Raw genomic sequence first — 16,454 nt, 5'->3', positions numbered from 1 at the left:
AAAATCCAGAAAGCATGCCATGATAAATTTATATTTATTGTTGGTTTAAAATAATCAGGTATCATTTCCCAAAGTTTTTTCAGAGCAAAATTTATTTCATATCAATTTCGATATCAGATAGAGTACTACAATATTAATAACCTATGCATCAGTGAACAAGGGGCGCTAAATTATGGAGGGAGAAGAATGGCCTGATTTTGCCTTTTGGGGACACGGCTTAAACGACAGTTGATGAAGCGCCGTTCAATTCGAGAAGTCGAAATATGGGTATGCGTCGTTTAACACCGAGCTGGGTGATAAACGTAAGAGTTCAAAACCGAAACCCTCTCAATCTCGTACCCAGGCCTTCACTTCGGAAGTGTCGCTGACTCTACTTGGTCTCACTCACCTTATCTGCTTCTTTCGCAGCTACTGCCACTGACGGGACATGGCAAACGGAGGCTCTGCTGATAATGCCACTGAGTCACAACGAGAAGAAGCCAAGACAACTGACGGCAGCAAGCCTCAAATGCCCCCTTATCCTCTTCCGAAGACTCTGACAATGATTCGGACGCGGAGTCGGAGTCTTCCTATGACTCTTCCTACGAAGGAGATTATGAGGAAGGAAATGACGTTCGCGACGCTCTGGCCTACCGGCGATCCCGCGAGGAATTAGCCCAATTGGAGAACACTCCTGAGGCGAACTTCGAGCTGTTCTCGGAAGTCCTCGACAGCAAGCGATTGAAGAGCATGCACGAGGAGGAGGACAAAGAGATTTTGGCACAGTCTGACCCTTTTGATTTCCCCAAAGACCCAGAGAATTGGAGGGAAGAAGACTTGGGGGAGTTTTGGGCGGATGGTCCATTGGAAATTGGGGGAACGGGTTGGGACCCGGTTTGGGCAGATGAAGATGATTGGGAATACGTGCGGGAGGAGCTTGCTGCCGGAAGGAAACCACCCATTGCCCCATTTTATGTGCCATTCCGGAAGTACAATCCTGCGATACCCGATAACCATTTCGACATATCTACCCCCAAGGCCGTAATTGAAGAGTTGGATAGGATTGAGGAATTCCTCCAATGGGTCAGCTACATTTTTCCTGATGGCAGCTCGTATGTATAATTTTCACCTGTAACTTACCATTTACTGAGTATGTTGTGGAAGGTTTAGTGCATCAGGTCGGGAAGTGATTATCTGAATGTTTTAACTAAAAGCTGACTAGGAGTAGTCAGTTAGTTCCATCGTTTTTTCAAGTTGCAACTTGCATGCTTCATATAATTTCGAACTTAATATTAATGTTATTTATGAATTTAAAGTGGTAGATTTTACGTCTTCCGTTTGTTTTATGAATTTATTATTGATAAAACCGATTATCATCATGGAGCATTAACACTACACTTGCGTGCTAAGTCACATTACTGAATTTCTGTTTTTGTTCTAAACCTGTTTACACAGTAAGCTAAAGACGTTTTTGGAGACGTTGCATGTGTTCATATTTATAAGCTAATACTATCGATTGAAATTTTCTCTAATTGGGTTACTGTTATTAGTATGGTACCGTCAGAGTCGTTGAGTTATTTTGCTTTTATGACGTCAGCATTACCATATGACGCTTGACACTTGCTACATTTTATTTTCCCATGGTAAACTGGATGGGAGGTGACTATGTGATCAGTAGCATGCTATTACATTTAACAAACCTGTCAGCCTTTTTGGTCTGTCTCCATGAATTTCTGATTGCACTCGTTCGAAATGTTAGGGTTGTGTTAATTAATGCTTCTCAAATTCATGGGTTATATCATTACCTCTGATGCTATTTTGATACTCCCCCCCTCTTAACTTCCATATTTCTTAACCCAGAATATTCTTTTTCACCAAGGTATGAAGGCACTGTTTGGGATGATAATGCTCATGGAAAAGGTGTTTATGTTTCTCCAGAGGGGCTAGTCAGGTTTGTCTTTACTTCATTATGTCTGCTGTTCCATTTTGTATATTGAACAGCCTCGGTGTTGGTATGAGCCTAGCCATCATCCTGGCGAGAATGCTTCCAATCTCCTGGATTACTGTGAAAACATAGTATATAACTGTTGTTCTTATTGGCTATAACAGATTTTATGAAGTTATTATGCATAGCAAGATGCAATAAATATTTATCTTTCCTGAAGATATATCTTATCTTTCATTCGTATTTTATCATCCATAGGGTAAGGCTGATTGCCAATACATTCCACTTGTGTTTGTTCCAGCATGTTCTGGCTATCCCATTGGCTGTATCAGCTTATTATCCAATATCCATTAATCTATCCAAATATCTTCTGCCTTTTCATGTTGTTAACATTTCAGAATGCCTTTTCTATTCATAGGTATGAAGGCGAATGGCTCCAAAATGACATGGAGGGTCATGGCGTCATTGAAGTTGATATTCCTGATGTTGAACCTGCTCCTGGTTCCAAGTATGACACTAGCATCTAGACTTGTCAATAAGTTTCACGATGCATCACAGGTCGAATAAACCTATGAAATTATTTTATTTGATGGGAGCAACATTAAATTTATAAACAATGAAGCGGAGAGAAGGCTCACTCAACCATAAAGTGAGAGGGTTCCTACTTAATCTAAAAGACTTTGCTCTTAAAATAGGATTACTCTATCATATCAAAATTGAAAACTTAAACTAGCCTTGTCTTAATCAAAACAGAGCATTTTAGCTAATCCTAAATCCATGGAAGTATTGTTCAACCATTTAAAGAATTACTTAGACTAAGTGCGTTTAATTAAAAAAGCAATAAAAGAAAAGAAAACTTGTTAATTAAAATATATGCATAATAACATGTAATCTCCAACATCTTCCGCTTAGTAGGCATTTCCAACTTTGAGCTGTTCTTCTAGCATTGCCAATTGTCAGCAACAGCTTATTTTGGTTGATACTGTTGGCTGATTTTACTCATGTCCTTAGGCTTGAAGCGAAGATGCGTGCTGAAGGGAAGATTATATCAAGGGATTATATGTCCCCTGAAGACAGAGAATGGCTTGAGATGGATATTGAAGATAGTTATAATCTTGCTGATGGGACCTATGAAATTCCATTTTATGATAATGATGAATGGGTTGAACAATTTGGAAGAAAACCGTAAGTTTTATTAGTTAGCTCTTTGTTGCCTGTTGTTACTAAGCATTGTTTTCCCTCAGTTTTTAGAAAGAGCGATGTTGTAAGTTCTCACTGAGCATCACACTTCTGTGTGCCCCCTCTCTGAGTCATCCTTATCTTTTTATGCCAGGGAGAAAGGTCGTTATCGGTATGCTGGTCAATGGAAACATGGAAGAATGCATGGATGTGGTGTATATGAAGTCAATGAGCGTACGGTTTATGTAGGTGCCTAATATAGACAACATATGCACTCAAATTATTAAGTCAAATCTATCTCTTGGTCTTTCTTTTTGTTTGGCCACGGGGAGAGATATTCGGAATTTTTAGTTGCGAAATAAGTGCAGATATTGTACTTTTTGGAGAATTTTCTAGTTCCCTAAGGCTTGCTACATTTTTTTGCTTGCTAGTTACATTATCCATGTGCATGCAGGGAAGATTTTACTTTGGAGAAATGTTGGATGATTCTGAGGGCTGTGATGACGAAACTTCTGCGGTATTGAATAACTTGCCATTGTTTAGTTTCTTTCAGCTCGGCAAGGAAAATGTACTAGCTTTTTAACTACTAACTCTCCTCCATTCTGTACTTCCAGCTGCATGGTGGTATAGCAGAAGTGGCTGCTGCAAAGGCTCGCATGTTTGTCAACAAGCCTGATGGAAGTATGTTTGAAATCCCTCAAGTCTCTCATATTGAAAGCCTTGCGCACGCGCGCACTCAAATATTTTCTTCCCTTCCCTATTGGTTAGATTCCTAGTAGTTTTGTACTTTTATTGAATTAATGAAAGTCCTTCTGTTATCCTGAGCTTCATAGAACTTCTTTTGGTTTTAACATTCATAGGATCTTCTATTTTCCTGGGCGGTTTCATCTGGGTTTCAATAGTGTGTTCATCTAAAATTTTTTCACGTCATCTGCTTATGCTTGAATCAAACAAATTAACGTAGCATATGTTACCTTACGAGAGGATTACAATAGTGTTCTTGCCTCTTTGAGAATTCATGCTTCCCTAGCATAAGCTAATTGACACACTGAAAGAATATCACTTGTGGCTTTAGAAAGCTTGTAGTTGATTTACAATGCCCACAGTAGCTTGGACCATGCTTTCCCAGGACAGTTTAGTACACTTATTGCTCTTATTCATGCTTCCCAACCATAAGCTAATTGGCACACTGAAAGAGTATCACTCATGGCTTTAGAAAGCTTGGATTTGATTTACAATGCCCACAGTAGCTTAGACCATGCTTTCCCAGGACAGTTTAGTACACTTATTGTTCTTTTTCTTTCCAAATTTCTGACTTGACTGATAAAATAGATCAGCTGACCAATTGAAATTCACACAACAAGGTTTTTAATTCCTATGAATTACATGTACCACCTAGTAATAAAATTTCCTTTCTTCTCCTTTTTCGTTTAAACAATTTTCATTTTCTGATCATATTGATGTGGTTCAAATTTTGTATCTGCTTTTTCAACAGCATCTTTGCTTATTATTTGTTAATTATCTTTCAACGTTTGTCCACTCAGTGGTTAGAGAAGAGAGGGGTCCATATAGTGATCCTCAACACCCCTACTTCTATGAAGAAGACGATGTGTGGATGGCACCAGGCTTCATCAACCAGTTCTATGAAGTAAGATTGGGCAGCATTCAATCTTCTTTACTCTCTGTTTTTCCATTATATGCGTGAAAATGAGACACAGACGTAATTCTATGGCAGGTCCCTGATTATTGGAAGACATATGTGCATGAAGTAGATCAGGAAAGGGAAATGTGGTTGAACTCCTTCTACAAGGCTCCACTTAGGATACCCATGCCAGCTGAACTTGAATACTGGTGGTCAAAAGGTGCTGATTCTCTCTGTGCGCAAACGAGTGTGTAGTATGCATATATGACTATTTTTATCCATTGTCCCTTGTTGATGCTGATTTTTCTTCCCTCTAGCATATTCTCTGCCAACAAGAAACATTTCCTTTAATTCATCCCTTAATTTCTTGATCAGATGAGACTCCTGAGTTTATCCTTATTAACAAGGAACCTGAGCCTGATCCTGAAGATCCATCAAAGCTCATATATACTGAGGATCCTCTCATCCTTCACACACCAACTGGACACCTAATTAATTATGTTGAAGATGAGGAACATGGAATACGTTTATTTTGGCAACCACCCTTAAACAAGGGTGAGGATGTGGACCCAGAGAAGGCCCACTTTCTTCCCCTTGGTTATGATGAGTTTTTTGGACGAGAGAAAAGGGATGGAAAGGATGGCATATTGATGCGTGTTGTGCTAGCAGCGGAAAATGCTTTGAAGCCATTATTTAATAATTTGGAGAAATGGACTGAAGAGCAGAAGAAAAATAGTGAAATGAAAAAGAAGGCATTGGAGAAAGAACTTGAACTGGTAGAAGCTGAGTTGTCTCTGGAAGAGGCAGTTGCAGATTTGGATGAATTGTTGAGAAGAAGAGAGGAAGAGGAGGAAAAAAAGGTGGAAATGGGTTTGCTAGAAGAAGAAGAAGAAGACACTGCTGAAACCAATCAAGATGGAGAAGCTCGCATAGCAGAGGAGGAAGTGAAAGAGGAGGAGGAAGAAGATGGAGACGGAGACGAAGATGAGGATGAGGATGATGTTGCACAATCAAGCTTCGGCTCCATTGAACAGGAACAGTCAAGAGATAGCCAGAAGGGTAGCAAACCTGGGAAATCACCATTTTCTACATCTTCACTCTTTTTCGCATCTAATAGCCTTGTTTCAGGGGTGAGTTATGACTTCCTACTTTTCATCTGATGCATGCTTCTCTGGAAACATGTGTGTGATTCAGTTAAGTTAATCTTGAGCAATGCTGCTTTTCTGAAACCTTGGGCCTTTCTCTGTTGACCTTGCAGGTTCCGTTCAGGATGCAAAGTCCCTTTTTCCTGTTGAAAAAGGGTAAATCAAAATCACAGTCGACTCCTCCTTTGTCTGCTGACGACTTCAGTAATGTGAGAACATTTGATTCAGTTAGTTTTCGTCCAGTTATTGGCCAGAAGAGAAGTTTGAAGGCTATTGGCCAAACACTTGGGAGGGTCAAGGTAAAAAGCCATTCAGATAGGAAATGTTTTAAAGTGCGTTCATTGTCTCGGACCCCATGCCATTCCCCGGATTCTTCGAGTTTTAGAAACAAGTTAGAAGAGACTGGAACGAGGAGGGGCATGTGGTTGCATACAGCACCAGGGAGGGATTTAGACAGTGTATTGTCTTTGCATACACCAGTGCATAGTTTGAAGCATATAGAGAGAGAGTGTGTTGGCGAATGGGATTCTTTTTATCCAAATATGCCAACTGTGAATCCAAGTATCTTCATTTTCAGTTGAATAAACTGGGGAAAGGAAAAGAAAGATGAGCATGAAAGGAATGAGGGGGATTATTCTTTTTTGTTTTTTTTTTACCGTCTTATTTTTGTCTGTAATGGTGAGGTTGAAAAATGAAAACTTTTTGTGAGATTTATGCCACTCGCTGCCGGAAAGGAATTTTCCATTAGAATTGTTGGATATTGTTTGCATTTCATTTTCACCACGTTTCACTTTCTTGAATTTCATATCAATAAACGATAAACCATAATCCAAACTGTAGCTGTAAAAGATAAATGACAATTGAATCATGGCTATTCTCGTTTTCTTTTCTTATTGTGACTGACATTGAAAGCCATTAATCAGCAATTTCAACAGCCGCCAGTACAGAAGATGCGCTTTACTCGTTAACATCATTGTTGCTGCATGTAGCTTGATGACCATCATAATTGACGGTTAGGAGGAAGGTCTGATAGAAAGGTCCACTGGTCCCCAAAAGGCCTAAGCGAAGGCTTGATAAGGTCAATTATGGCATACAGCCATACACAGCCCTACCATCCCGTCTTGTGGGAACTGTGCTCTTGATTCAGTGCATCTAATTTTCTTGAGATCAACGAGAACGACCTCTTTCAGTAATCCAAAACTCAAGAAAGTCACAAAAGAATTCCATAGTATGTTAGTATTCAATATATATCATCAATAATTTTTTGCCAGCATATAATCAAGATTGAGTGATTATTTTTGCAGTATGAATTATAATTTTGAAGATATATGCAGTAATTTCTTCCCATGATTTTTCTTTTTCTTTTTTCTTTTTTAAAGATCATGTTTTTTAACATTCTTAGTGGGTTTTTGAAGTATTATTTTTCTCCAAATAATATTGAAAAAATTATACTCAATTTTTTTTTTGGCCAGCCTACTTGATTACACATAGATCATAACTAAAGGAGGTTGTTCCCGTAATCGAATTTATAGAATAAACGATGGGACATCAATAAAATTTCAATACCATACCACGGTAATCCAGCAAGCGGCTCCTTAATCTGATGCAGCTAAAAAGTTAATTTTTAAAGAAAAATTAATTAATTACGTATGGATTACCGACCTTATCTTTACCCACTCCCAATAATGCTTTCCATTACATCATCAAGGATTGACTTCGTTATCTTACGCTCTTTCCGAGTCGTAGTGTAGATTCCAATTCCAAAATGGGACGCAAAGGAATATTTTTCAGGCAGTGGCTGTGGTGAAATCAGATATTTAGCGAATATTAATTAAGAAATCAACAACTAGTTAATTTTTTTTTTGAAAAAACAGAAAAAGAAAAGCATGATGGAGCGAAAGAGCGGTCTGATCAGAAGTCACCAACTGACATATGATTGAAAAATAAGGAATCTTTGGTGCCCCATTTGTTGATCTGAGTAAAGAAAGCCAAGAAACAAGCATCACATGATATCTTAATCCTAATAATTATCAAAGAAAGACCGCTAATGTGCCGATAGAATAATATCATATTTTTTTATATATTATAAAATCTCTTATTGATGAATGTGATTTAGTTTTAAATATAGGACTTAGATTCATTTTTGTCTCCTTTATTTAATATATATTTTTTGACATTGCCCTCATGAATTTTACAATTGTTTTCGTCTTTTTTCCCTTCATATTTAAACAAAAGTGTTTTAGAAAAAAGTGACATCATTTTACATAATAGTGATAAATTTTAATTAATTTATTTAATTTTCATAAATTATTTAGAAAAATCCCAAAAAAATAATTGTTGAATTTTAAATTCTAAATCGGTATTGATTACTACAATCGTAAGGAAAATGATTACACTTGAAAATTAAATAACATGTTTTTATAGTAATTCCTAACTTAAAATTTTGAAATTTAACAGTTATTTTTTAAAGATTTTTCCAATTATTTAGCTGAGTGTGTCACTGATGAATTGATGTGATCCATCTGTCCCTACCATGTTGTCTCATTCATGAAGCGTTCATCAGCCGGACCACTTGAATAAGACATAATCCTTCTTGTTTGTCTACATGGTTTCATCGTATTCACTTATCATTCAAATGATTTTAGGAATTAATTCTGATTTTTAACTCGAAATATTTAACAATGGCGACGCGTATTCCTCTTTCGTATGGTCTTTCACAGTGATCTGTTTTAAGGAAGTTTGGCTGCTTATTTGTTTCACGCGACCGTCAAGAAAGACGCAACCTTACCTCCCAAACATCTCCAATCATAGTATGTGTCCAATAAAATTGTCGAATCTTAATCTGCTTTTATAAATTCACCATCCGTTTTACTCAAGGAATCCCATTTGCTTCTTTATACTAAAACAGAAAGACAAACCATGTTTCGTGGAGATCTAGACGAAGCATCCACATTTTTACTTCTTTTGGACCTCTGAAAAAGAACTTGAATAATTTACTATTTTCTGAAGTTGTGAACATTAAGAAACAAAGGTTTTGGGAGGTTGTCAAGGTGTTTCAGTGAAAAGTCATTATTAATTATCATGGACCAAATAATGTGAGTATAATGTAAGATCTAATTATAGAATCATATAATAAGATTATGTGACAAAACATGTGATTTAACATATCTAAAATTGCGGACATGATTTTGTCACGTTCTCTAGATCCTTAAGACCCATTTGATTCGCTGAAATTATTTTGATAGAACTAAAAAGAATGAAAATGAAAAATGAGAATTTGGGTTTTTGAAGAAATGGATGGAATATTAACTAAAGTAGCTTAAATGTGCCTTTGATCACATAATTTAATTTTGGGCTTCAAGTCAATACTTCAATGGAGCGCGAGATAGTTTGTTTTTAGTAAAAATAAGAATTTTCTACATATAATACCAAAAAAAAGAAGAAGACGTCTCTATATTTTCTTGATAAGAAAAGTCTATGCCTTTAATACTAAACTTAGAAGTAGTCAAAATATGTCGCTATAAGAAGCTGGAATGCAGATTGATACTACCTCCAATCTTAATTTTAAGATCTTATTTGTAGAGATTTTATAAATAAAATCAGAGGTAATATTTGATAATGCCAGGCAATAAGTTTTGGGTATTCAAAGCTTGACGAAAGTTGACAGAGATCCTGTCTTCGGTTCTTTTTTATTTGGCCATAAATTCTGGCCATGGTTTAACGCAAATGTTAAATGCGTGTGGGAGTTTGATGCTAAGTGGCAACAAGGTTCATACACGCTTGTCTGTCCCAGGTGAATTATAGAAAAGCAAGACACTGCTATGACCAGGCATTATATCCTGCAGTTTTTTGGGTATGTGAATATTTGATTGATTTAGATTCAAGTATTGTTGAATTTAATAAAGAGCAGTTCTGTTAAAGGCTTTTTTTGTGTATTACACGGACTCGGACGCTAAATATTGCATTTAAGTAGTCAAAACTCCTTTCAATAAAATCAATGTCTATTGATACTATATTGTATAGTTTTTCAGGAGAAAATCTAACTGGACAAATTGAAAAAAAAAATTTCTCTGTGCCCAGAATGCGTTTACAAATACTACCTCCGGTCCTTAATATAAAACCCTATTTTATTTTTGTTTTGGTTATAAATATAAGACCCCAATTCATTTTATTTTTTTATATTTATATTTTTTTTTCAAAGTAGTTATTCTAACAATGATAGTTCTAGTCAATACACTTGTTTAGCAAGGATATTTTAGAAAAGACAACACCTATTTAGAACAAATAACTAACTTAATTTACTTCCTTGATCTTCTCAAATTAGTCAACTAGTTCTTATAATTAGGACCAGAGATAGAGAGATAGTATATAATAGATGAAATAAATCCAGATTTGCCAAACTCTATAAGTTAGCCACGCAAGGAATGAACAAACAGGGCAACGTTAGAGTTGGTCTGTATTGGCGGAAGGTATACAGCCAACCCTGTCTATGCCGTGTATGTTTAAAGTCGGCTCATCAACTGTATTGTAAATTGCCATGCGAGTTGGCTTGGACCACATAGTGCATCTAAGGATTTTTCAAAATTTCTTTGTTTCATTGTATTGCCTCGTCTGTAACAGCTCATTTGATTTTTAATTTGAGAATGTTTAGGATTTATTTGGTATGAGAGAAGATAAAAAAACAGAAAGAGGAGGGGAGAAAAATTTTTAATAAGCTTGATTTAAAAAATTTAAAAAGTGGGGTTAAAAACTTTTAATTAATTTTTATTACTCTTTTATATTACTTCTTCTCTTTATTAACATTTCAGAACCCCACTTCTCTAGTTTTTTAAGTAAAGCTCATTAAAATTTTTCTTTCCCTTCCCTCTTCTCCATTTTCCTTATACCAAATGATACCTTAGGTTCCCTTGAAAGTCCTTTTTAAAAGCACTTTCATACAATTGGAGATAAAATTCTTCTTACATATTTATTTTATATATTGTAAAATTATTTTTAAAATTATGGTTTGATTTTCACCCTGAACATCCTTGATTCTAAATATAAGATTCTAATCTACTTTGTCTCTCATATTTATTTATTTATTTTTAAATTTTTGTAATAGCTGCACATTTGCACGTGTTAAAAATTTCATCAAATGGTAATTCTAGCTAATATAGTTGATTAACAAGGATATTTATAAAAAAAATAACACATATTTATTAAAAATAACTAATTTAATTAATTTTTTGAATATACTCATATTAGTGAACTAGTTTTTATATTAAAAACCGATAGTAACAAAAATGGATGAGCTTAATTAACCTTTGATTGATTAACTCTGTCTTGTTAATGAAACCAGAATTGAAGCTAAACAGAAACGTGGGTGGGACACACAAACTGAGGAGGTTGAAAGGGAAGTAGACCGAATTAGATGCACAGCACACATAAGACCACCAGAACACAGAGGTGACTACTCATACCCCGCCGGCAAAAAGGGTCCGTCCTCACCAATAATCAAGCGGTGAATATTGCATTTTGCATTAATATTCTGCTCTGCCATCCACCCTTAAATATTTACCATGTATCAGGTCCTTTTATCACAAGGCATTAAGAAAAAGCAGTCAGAACTAGTTAAATGTAATTTTTTTTTAACAAATTTTCAAACTTTGATTGATGTGGTTTATTGGGTTATTTGGGGGGGGGGGAGAGGATGGATGAACAAAAAGAGACCAGAGCATTTCTTTTTAAATGATTTACAAGTGTTTTATTAAAATTCTTCTTAAAGACGCTCTGTAACAAGGACAGGAGCAAGTATATGTTAAAAACTAGTGGTGATCAATATGGTGTTATAAATAAAACAGGCGGGAGTGATATATGTATTGGGCATGATCCCCACATAAACAAGTAGCAAAGCTGTGTGGGATCCCCAACCCCACAAAATTTATAATTTGAGAAGTGCTTTAACTACATGCATGCATAGTTTAAAAGCAAAAAAAAAAAAAAAAAGAAGGGTAAACATGTAGAAATGGGAAGTGGAAATAAGAAAAGATGAAGGGGTAGGGCAGGGAGGGAGGCCGATCAAGTTGGCGTCATCCTAAGAACGAGGGGGACACATGAAAGCAATGATGAAAAAGAGAAGACGGGAAAATGGCAAAAACAGAGTACCCGTTTGGACTGAGCCAGAGCCCACTCTGCAGTTGAAGCCTTCCCTGCTACCTCCCAAATTAAACCCCCCCCCTCCCCGGTCATATTCCTAACAATTAATCCAACATATTGTTACTTAATCGCATGTACTTTATTAATCACCGACCCATAATGATATACTTGGCAATTAAGATCACCCTCCCCTTTTATAGAATGTTTTTAGGACCATATTCCTGTAGAGGGGTCGTTGCTAGTGTCCTTGAAATAGCATCATTTTCTGATGATGATGAGACGAACTTGATTGGGGGGCGGTCAGGAATCAGGAACACTGATGTATAGGGCTAAAATAGCATCCCTGTTTGTGATGGGCGCAGTAATAATCATAATTTGGCTGAAACGCAGCCAATAATTTAGGCTCTCCATTACATCATTCTCTCACGCATACTTCCAACTTAAACAGAGACCCTTACTTATCCTCTTACCCTCCCCCTCCTTCCCCCAGTTTTGTCTCTTCCTCTCCTGTCTGTGACTTTCCATTTCCCAAACACCCACTGCCATAACCCCCCCCCCCCAATTATTTTTCTTCCCCATCCCTTTCGTTGCTTTCCATTATATTCTCAGGATAAGCCTATTCTTCATAACTTTTACTATATCACACGTATATTCAAATTAATCCTGGTTAGATGATTTGGCGTCCTTCCATGTTTATTATTTAAAATGGAATATTAGATGCACAGTTCTTTCACACCTCTGGTAATTCGTCTGGATCGAAACTGACTGAAATTTTATGGGCGTGTGTTCTTAAATAAGATAAAGAAATTGAATATCGCCCTTCCTTCAACAACAGCAAATATTATTAGTTATTAATTACTGATTAAGTGGATGGATTTTTTTGGGGTAGAAAGTGGATCGATTATTCAAATTTCATGGATTATGGCATCTCCTAAAAAAAAACTGCGGTACGTGACCCGTGCGATGCTATCTAAAAATAATTAATTAACAAGAGTCATTGTTTATTATTTATTTAAATGACAAGTTTATAATTATTAATTACTCAATTAATTTTTTTTTGGGAAATAGATTTTTTTTCCCCAGCGATTTTGGGGAATAGAATTACTCTATATTTTGACCCGAAACAAAAAGGTCATTTTTTTGGCCAAAAAAACCAAGTAAAAAGTTGTTGATTACTGATGATTGGGGAGGAGGCGAGCGCCTCGCGGCGGTTATTAAGTACACCAGGTTCCACCGGCTCTCTCTAAACACGCGTCGCTCTTTAATAGGCTTCTTCCTTACACACTAATCCGCCCCGCTTCGACCTTATAAAACTCATCCTCAACTTCACACCCACAACACATCGGCACTGCACCTGCAAATCTACCCCCACAGAAACAATCACACCCACCATTCTTCTTCCTTCGTCCTGCCACTGATTACGCTTGTTGCCTTCTGGTTATGATAGCTTCCGGTCGCCGTCATATTCAGAGCCGAAGCTCTTCTTCACAAGTCGGCTTCCCGCGGCTTCGATTTGTTCGTTACCGCCGATTGAGGTGACCCAATCACACCTCGCAGTTTCTCTCTCTACTCTCATCAACCTAGCCTCTTTTTCTTGGTCACCGTTTAATTACTTCCAATGCCTACCTCCAAAAACAACCGCACCGGCCAGATTGAGAGTCACCGGAGAGGAACGTTAGGTGACAAATCGTCTTCGTTTCACGGCCACAGCGAGGCGACCGCGGCGATGTCCTCTCAGCTTCGCCGACCAAAGACTGTACCGGACCTCATCTCACATAGAAGGCTCCCCGGATCGCCCCCGGATGCAGGACTGCCCCGGCAACCGCCGAAGCTGCTGCTTCACGTGACTTTTCTAGGCAGCCTGGGACCGGTTAAGGTCGTGATGACGCCAGATTCTAAAGTGGGTGATTTGGTGGCGGCGTCGGTCCGACAGTACCTGAAAGAAGGTCGCCGGCCGATCTTGCCCTCCACCGACCCCTCCGCCTTTGACCTCCATTATTCGCAGTTCAGCTTAGAAAGTGAGTCTCGCGATAAGAATCTCTCTCTCATTGGGTTTTTTAAGCGTTATTTCATATGGTTTCATTAATTCAGAGTCTCATACTGAAGAATTCTCATGCTTAAAAGAGAAAAGGGGACGTATTTAAATTTCTTCAATACTATCTGTCGTCTTAGTTTACTTTTTAACGTACTTGAAATATTTTGATGTATATGAATCCTTTTTTTACTTTTTTAGAAATTAATAATTTATTATTTTTAAAACTAAAAATCATCGCTGGCGTGCATGTAAATTAAAGGTTTTCGGATTTGTGCATCTTTTCGTGTGAAATTAAAATTTGAGATGAGGGGATATGAGGCGATTTAATTATGGTTCTGATATGGCGTGTGGGTGCAGGCGTGGACAGAGAGGAGAAGGTGATGGAGCTCGGGTCAAGGAATTTTTTGCTGTGCCCGAGAAAGCAGAAGTCGGAGACGGCGGAGGGAGGCGCCGGGGAAGGCGGAAGCATGACGACGGCGGTAGGACGGTGTTCGAAGCAGGCGGAGAAAGTAGGCAAGAGTGGGTTCGCCTGGCTCAAGTTCTTGGATTTCATGCTGTGAGATGAATTGGGTTCGTTTCAACTGGCCAGCAACCTCTGTTCTGGTCAGCGACAATTGTTCTGTACATATAGGTCCCATATGAAGCTGTTGGGAAAATGCAGGGAGCAATTACCCTGCACGTGATTTAATATTTGTTCGTCCCTCTGTTTCTAATATGTCCATTCGTCCTTGTCAAGAAATTTGATTACAGTTCATGCAACTTGATGAGTCTTTGCCTTCCCTTTTATTACTGCGAGTTTGAATCACGCAATCAGACGGGGAATTAAAAGGTGTTTAATTAGAAAATGACGTTGTGGTTGTGCCGCGCAATCAGACGGGGAAGTTATGCGGGAAACATCGCTTCGCTTTTTCACCAAATTCCACGCGGATGTATATGGTGCCCTTTATCTTTCATCTTTCACACCTCTGTAACTCAGTGCCAAATGCCAATGGGAGAAAGGAGCCAAAGAGACCATATGGCCCTTCATTTCGTCAAATCATCAGCCCAGTCACTATTCACTTCCTTCAAATCAACTGACCCACCATTTTTCTTTTCTTTTCTTCTGGGATGAAAACCGAGAGTACAGAGTCTGATCTCCCCGTGAAACCTATTGCCTTGATCATACAAGATCTCATATCCCATTAAACATATTGCCTTTGTTTCCTAGTTAGTTCTGCTACTCTTTTGAGGGACACAGTACGTTTTGATGCTGTGTAATTCAGACCCCATCTCTTCCTTTTACCAAAACGAAAACGGTTCTCAGTCTGATAAATTGCAAATTTTCTTGGAGTGCCAGTGGCAATTTTTATTGAAAAAATAAACGTGGAGATTTCCAGAAACATGAATATTGTGGACGATCCAAAAGGTGGTCCCAGGCTCTGAGCTCAGCTCATTAAACTTGGCACTGTCTTCGCCTCGAATTATTGCATTCCTCCTCGTCAGCGTCCCTCGGTCCAAGTATCAGCCCCAAGCCCAGCACCGTCCAGAAGCTTATCCCTCTCGCCCACCATTTCATACCTACAAAACAATACTATTACTTAAAAAATTTCTGCTTTTTTCAATTATTCTGTGGTGAATGCGTGAAAGTCAGTTTCATTAATTTTCAGTATTTTCTAATAACCTGCTAAAATTTCACGTGTCAAACATAGCTAGCAAGAAAAGTTTATATGGATACCAAGCTCATGGAGTTCCGTTCAAGAGCTTTCTTCATTCTCTGCTGTCTACATTGGTTTCTGTTCTTGCCACGAGGAATCCTGGGCGATGAGGGCGATGGGGCCCGGGGCGGACAGTGATGAGGAAACAACGAACAAAATATGAAAGATTGCTCAAAAATTTGTATGCAACATTTTTTTTTTGGGTCTACTTTTGTTGTTCCCCTCACAGAAGGCCTCACGTAAAGACGAGGAAGGCCCAATCTCGTGTTCTTTGGAAGCTCAAGAGGAATCCAAACCCAAACAGGCAGAAAGAATATGGTGGTTGTAACTAACGGAGGTTGGTCCAAGTGAAAAACGGCTTGGTACTGTTTAAGTGAGGTCTTGAATTCGAGCCTTAGTATATGCAGAAATTCTTGTTGGGAGACTCAGCCACCACAATCAGGTGCGCGACGCGGGTTGGATCCAGATGTAGTCGGAGCAAAGCTCCGATGAACTGGGTGGGCAACAAAAAAAAATGGTGATTGTAAACCAAAAAAAGTTTGTACCAAAAAAAATTTATATAAATTAATAGGATCCTTGAATTAATAACATACAATGATTCTTTTTATTAAACATACAAAACATAATCTTTATGGATAATTATATGATTTTACTTACATCACACGCACACACTATAAACTACACAATTCATGAAGAATTA

General features: G+C 37.8%; 2 protein-coding genes across 2 annotated transcripts; both read left to right on the top strand.

Moving 5' to 3' along the window:
• Window positions 1-492: 492 nt before the first annotated feature.
• LOC114733644 (protein TIC 100) lies at window positions 493-6,664 on the top strand (the record flags this gene model as incomplete). Its single annotated transcript, XM_028921140.1, has 11 exons — window positions 493-1,091; window positions 1,859-1,930; window positions 2,343-2,432; window positions 2,936-3,109; window positions 3,258-3,348; window positions 3,558-3,620; window positions 3,718-3,784; window positions 4,648-4,751; window positions 4,839-4,965; window positions 5,121-5,875; window positions 6,004-6,664. Coding segments are annotated over 11 exons (2,610 nt in total), but the record flags the coding sequence as incomplete, so codon positions are not given.
• Window positions 6,665-13,363: 6,699 nt separating this feature from the next.
• On the top strand, window positions 13,364-14,839 carry LOC114733556 (uncharacterized protein At4g22758). The gene is made up of 2 exons (XM_028921032.1): window positions 13,364-14,043; window positions 14,418-14,839. Exons 1-2 carry the CDS (start codon window positions 13,644-13,646, stop codon window positions 14,618-14,620), a joined length of 603 nt encoding a protein of 200 aa, XP_028776865.1. The 5' UTR covers window positions 13,364-13,643; the 3' UTR covers window positions 14,621-14,839.
• The last annotated feature ends 1,615 nt before the right edge of the window (window positions 14,840-16,454 follow it).

The sequence above is a fragment of the Neltuma alba genome, unplaced genomic scaffold (genome assembly GCF_004799145.2).
Source record: "Neltuma alba isolate B1F8T4 unplaced genomic scaffold, ASM479914v2 tig00002599_pilon, whole genome shotgun sequence".
Taxonomy (NCBI): domain Eukaryota; kingdom Viridiplantae; phylum Streptophyta; class Magnoliopsida; order Fabales; family Fabaceae; genus Neltuma; species Neltuma alba.
The sequence above is the reverse complement of the archived record's forward strand: the minus strand, read 5'-3'. Positions and strand labels throughout refer to the sequence as shown.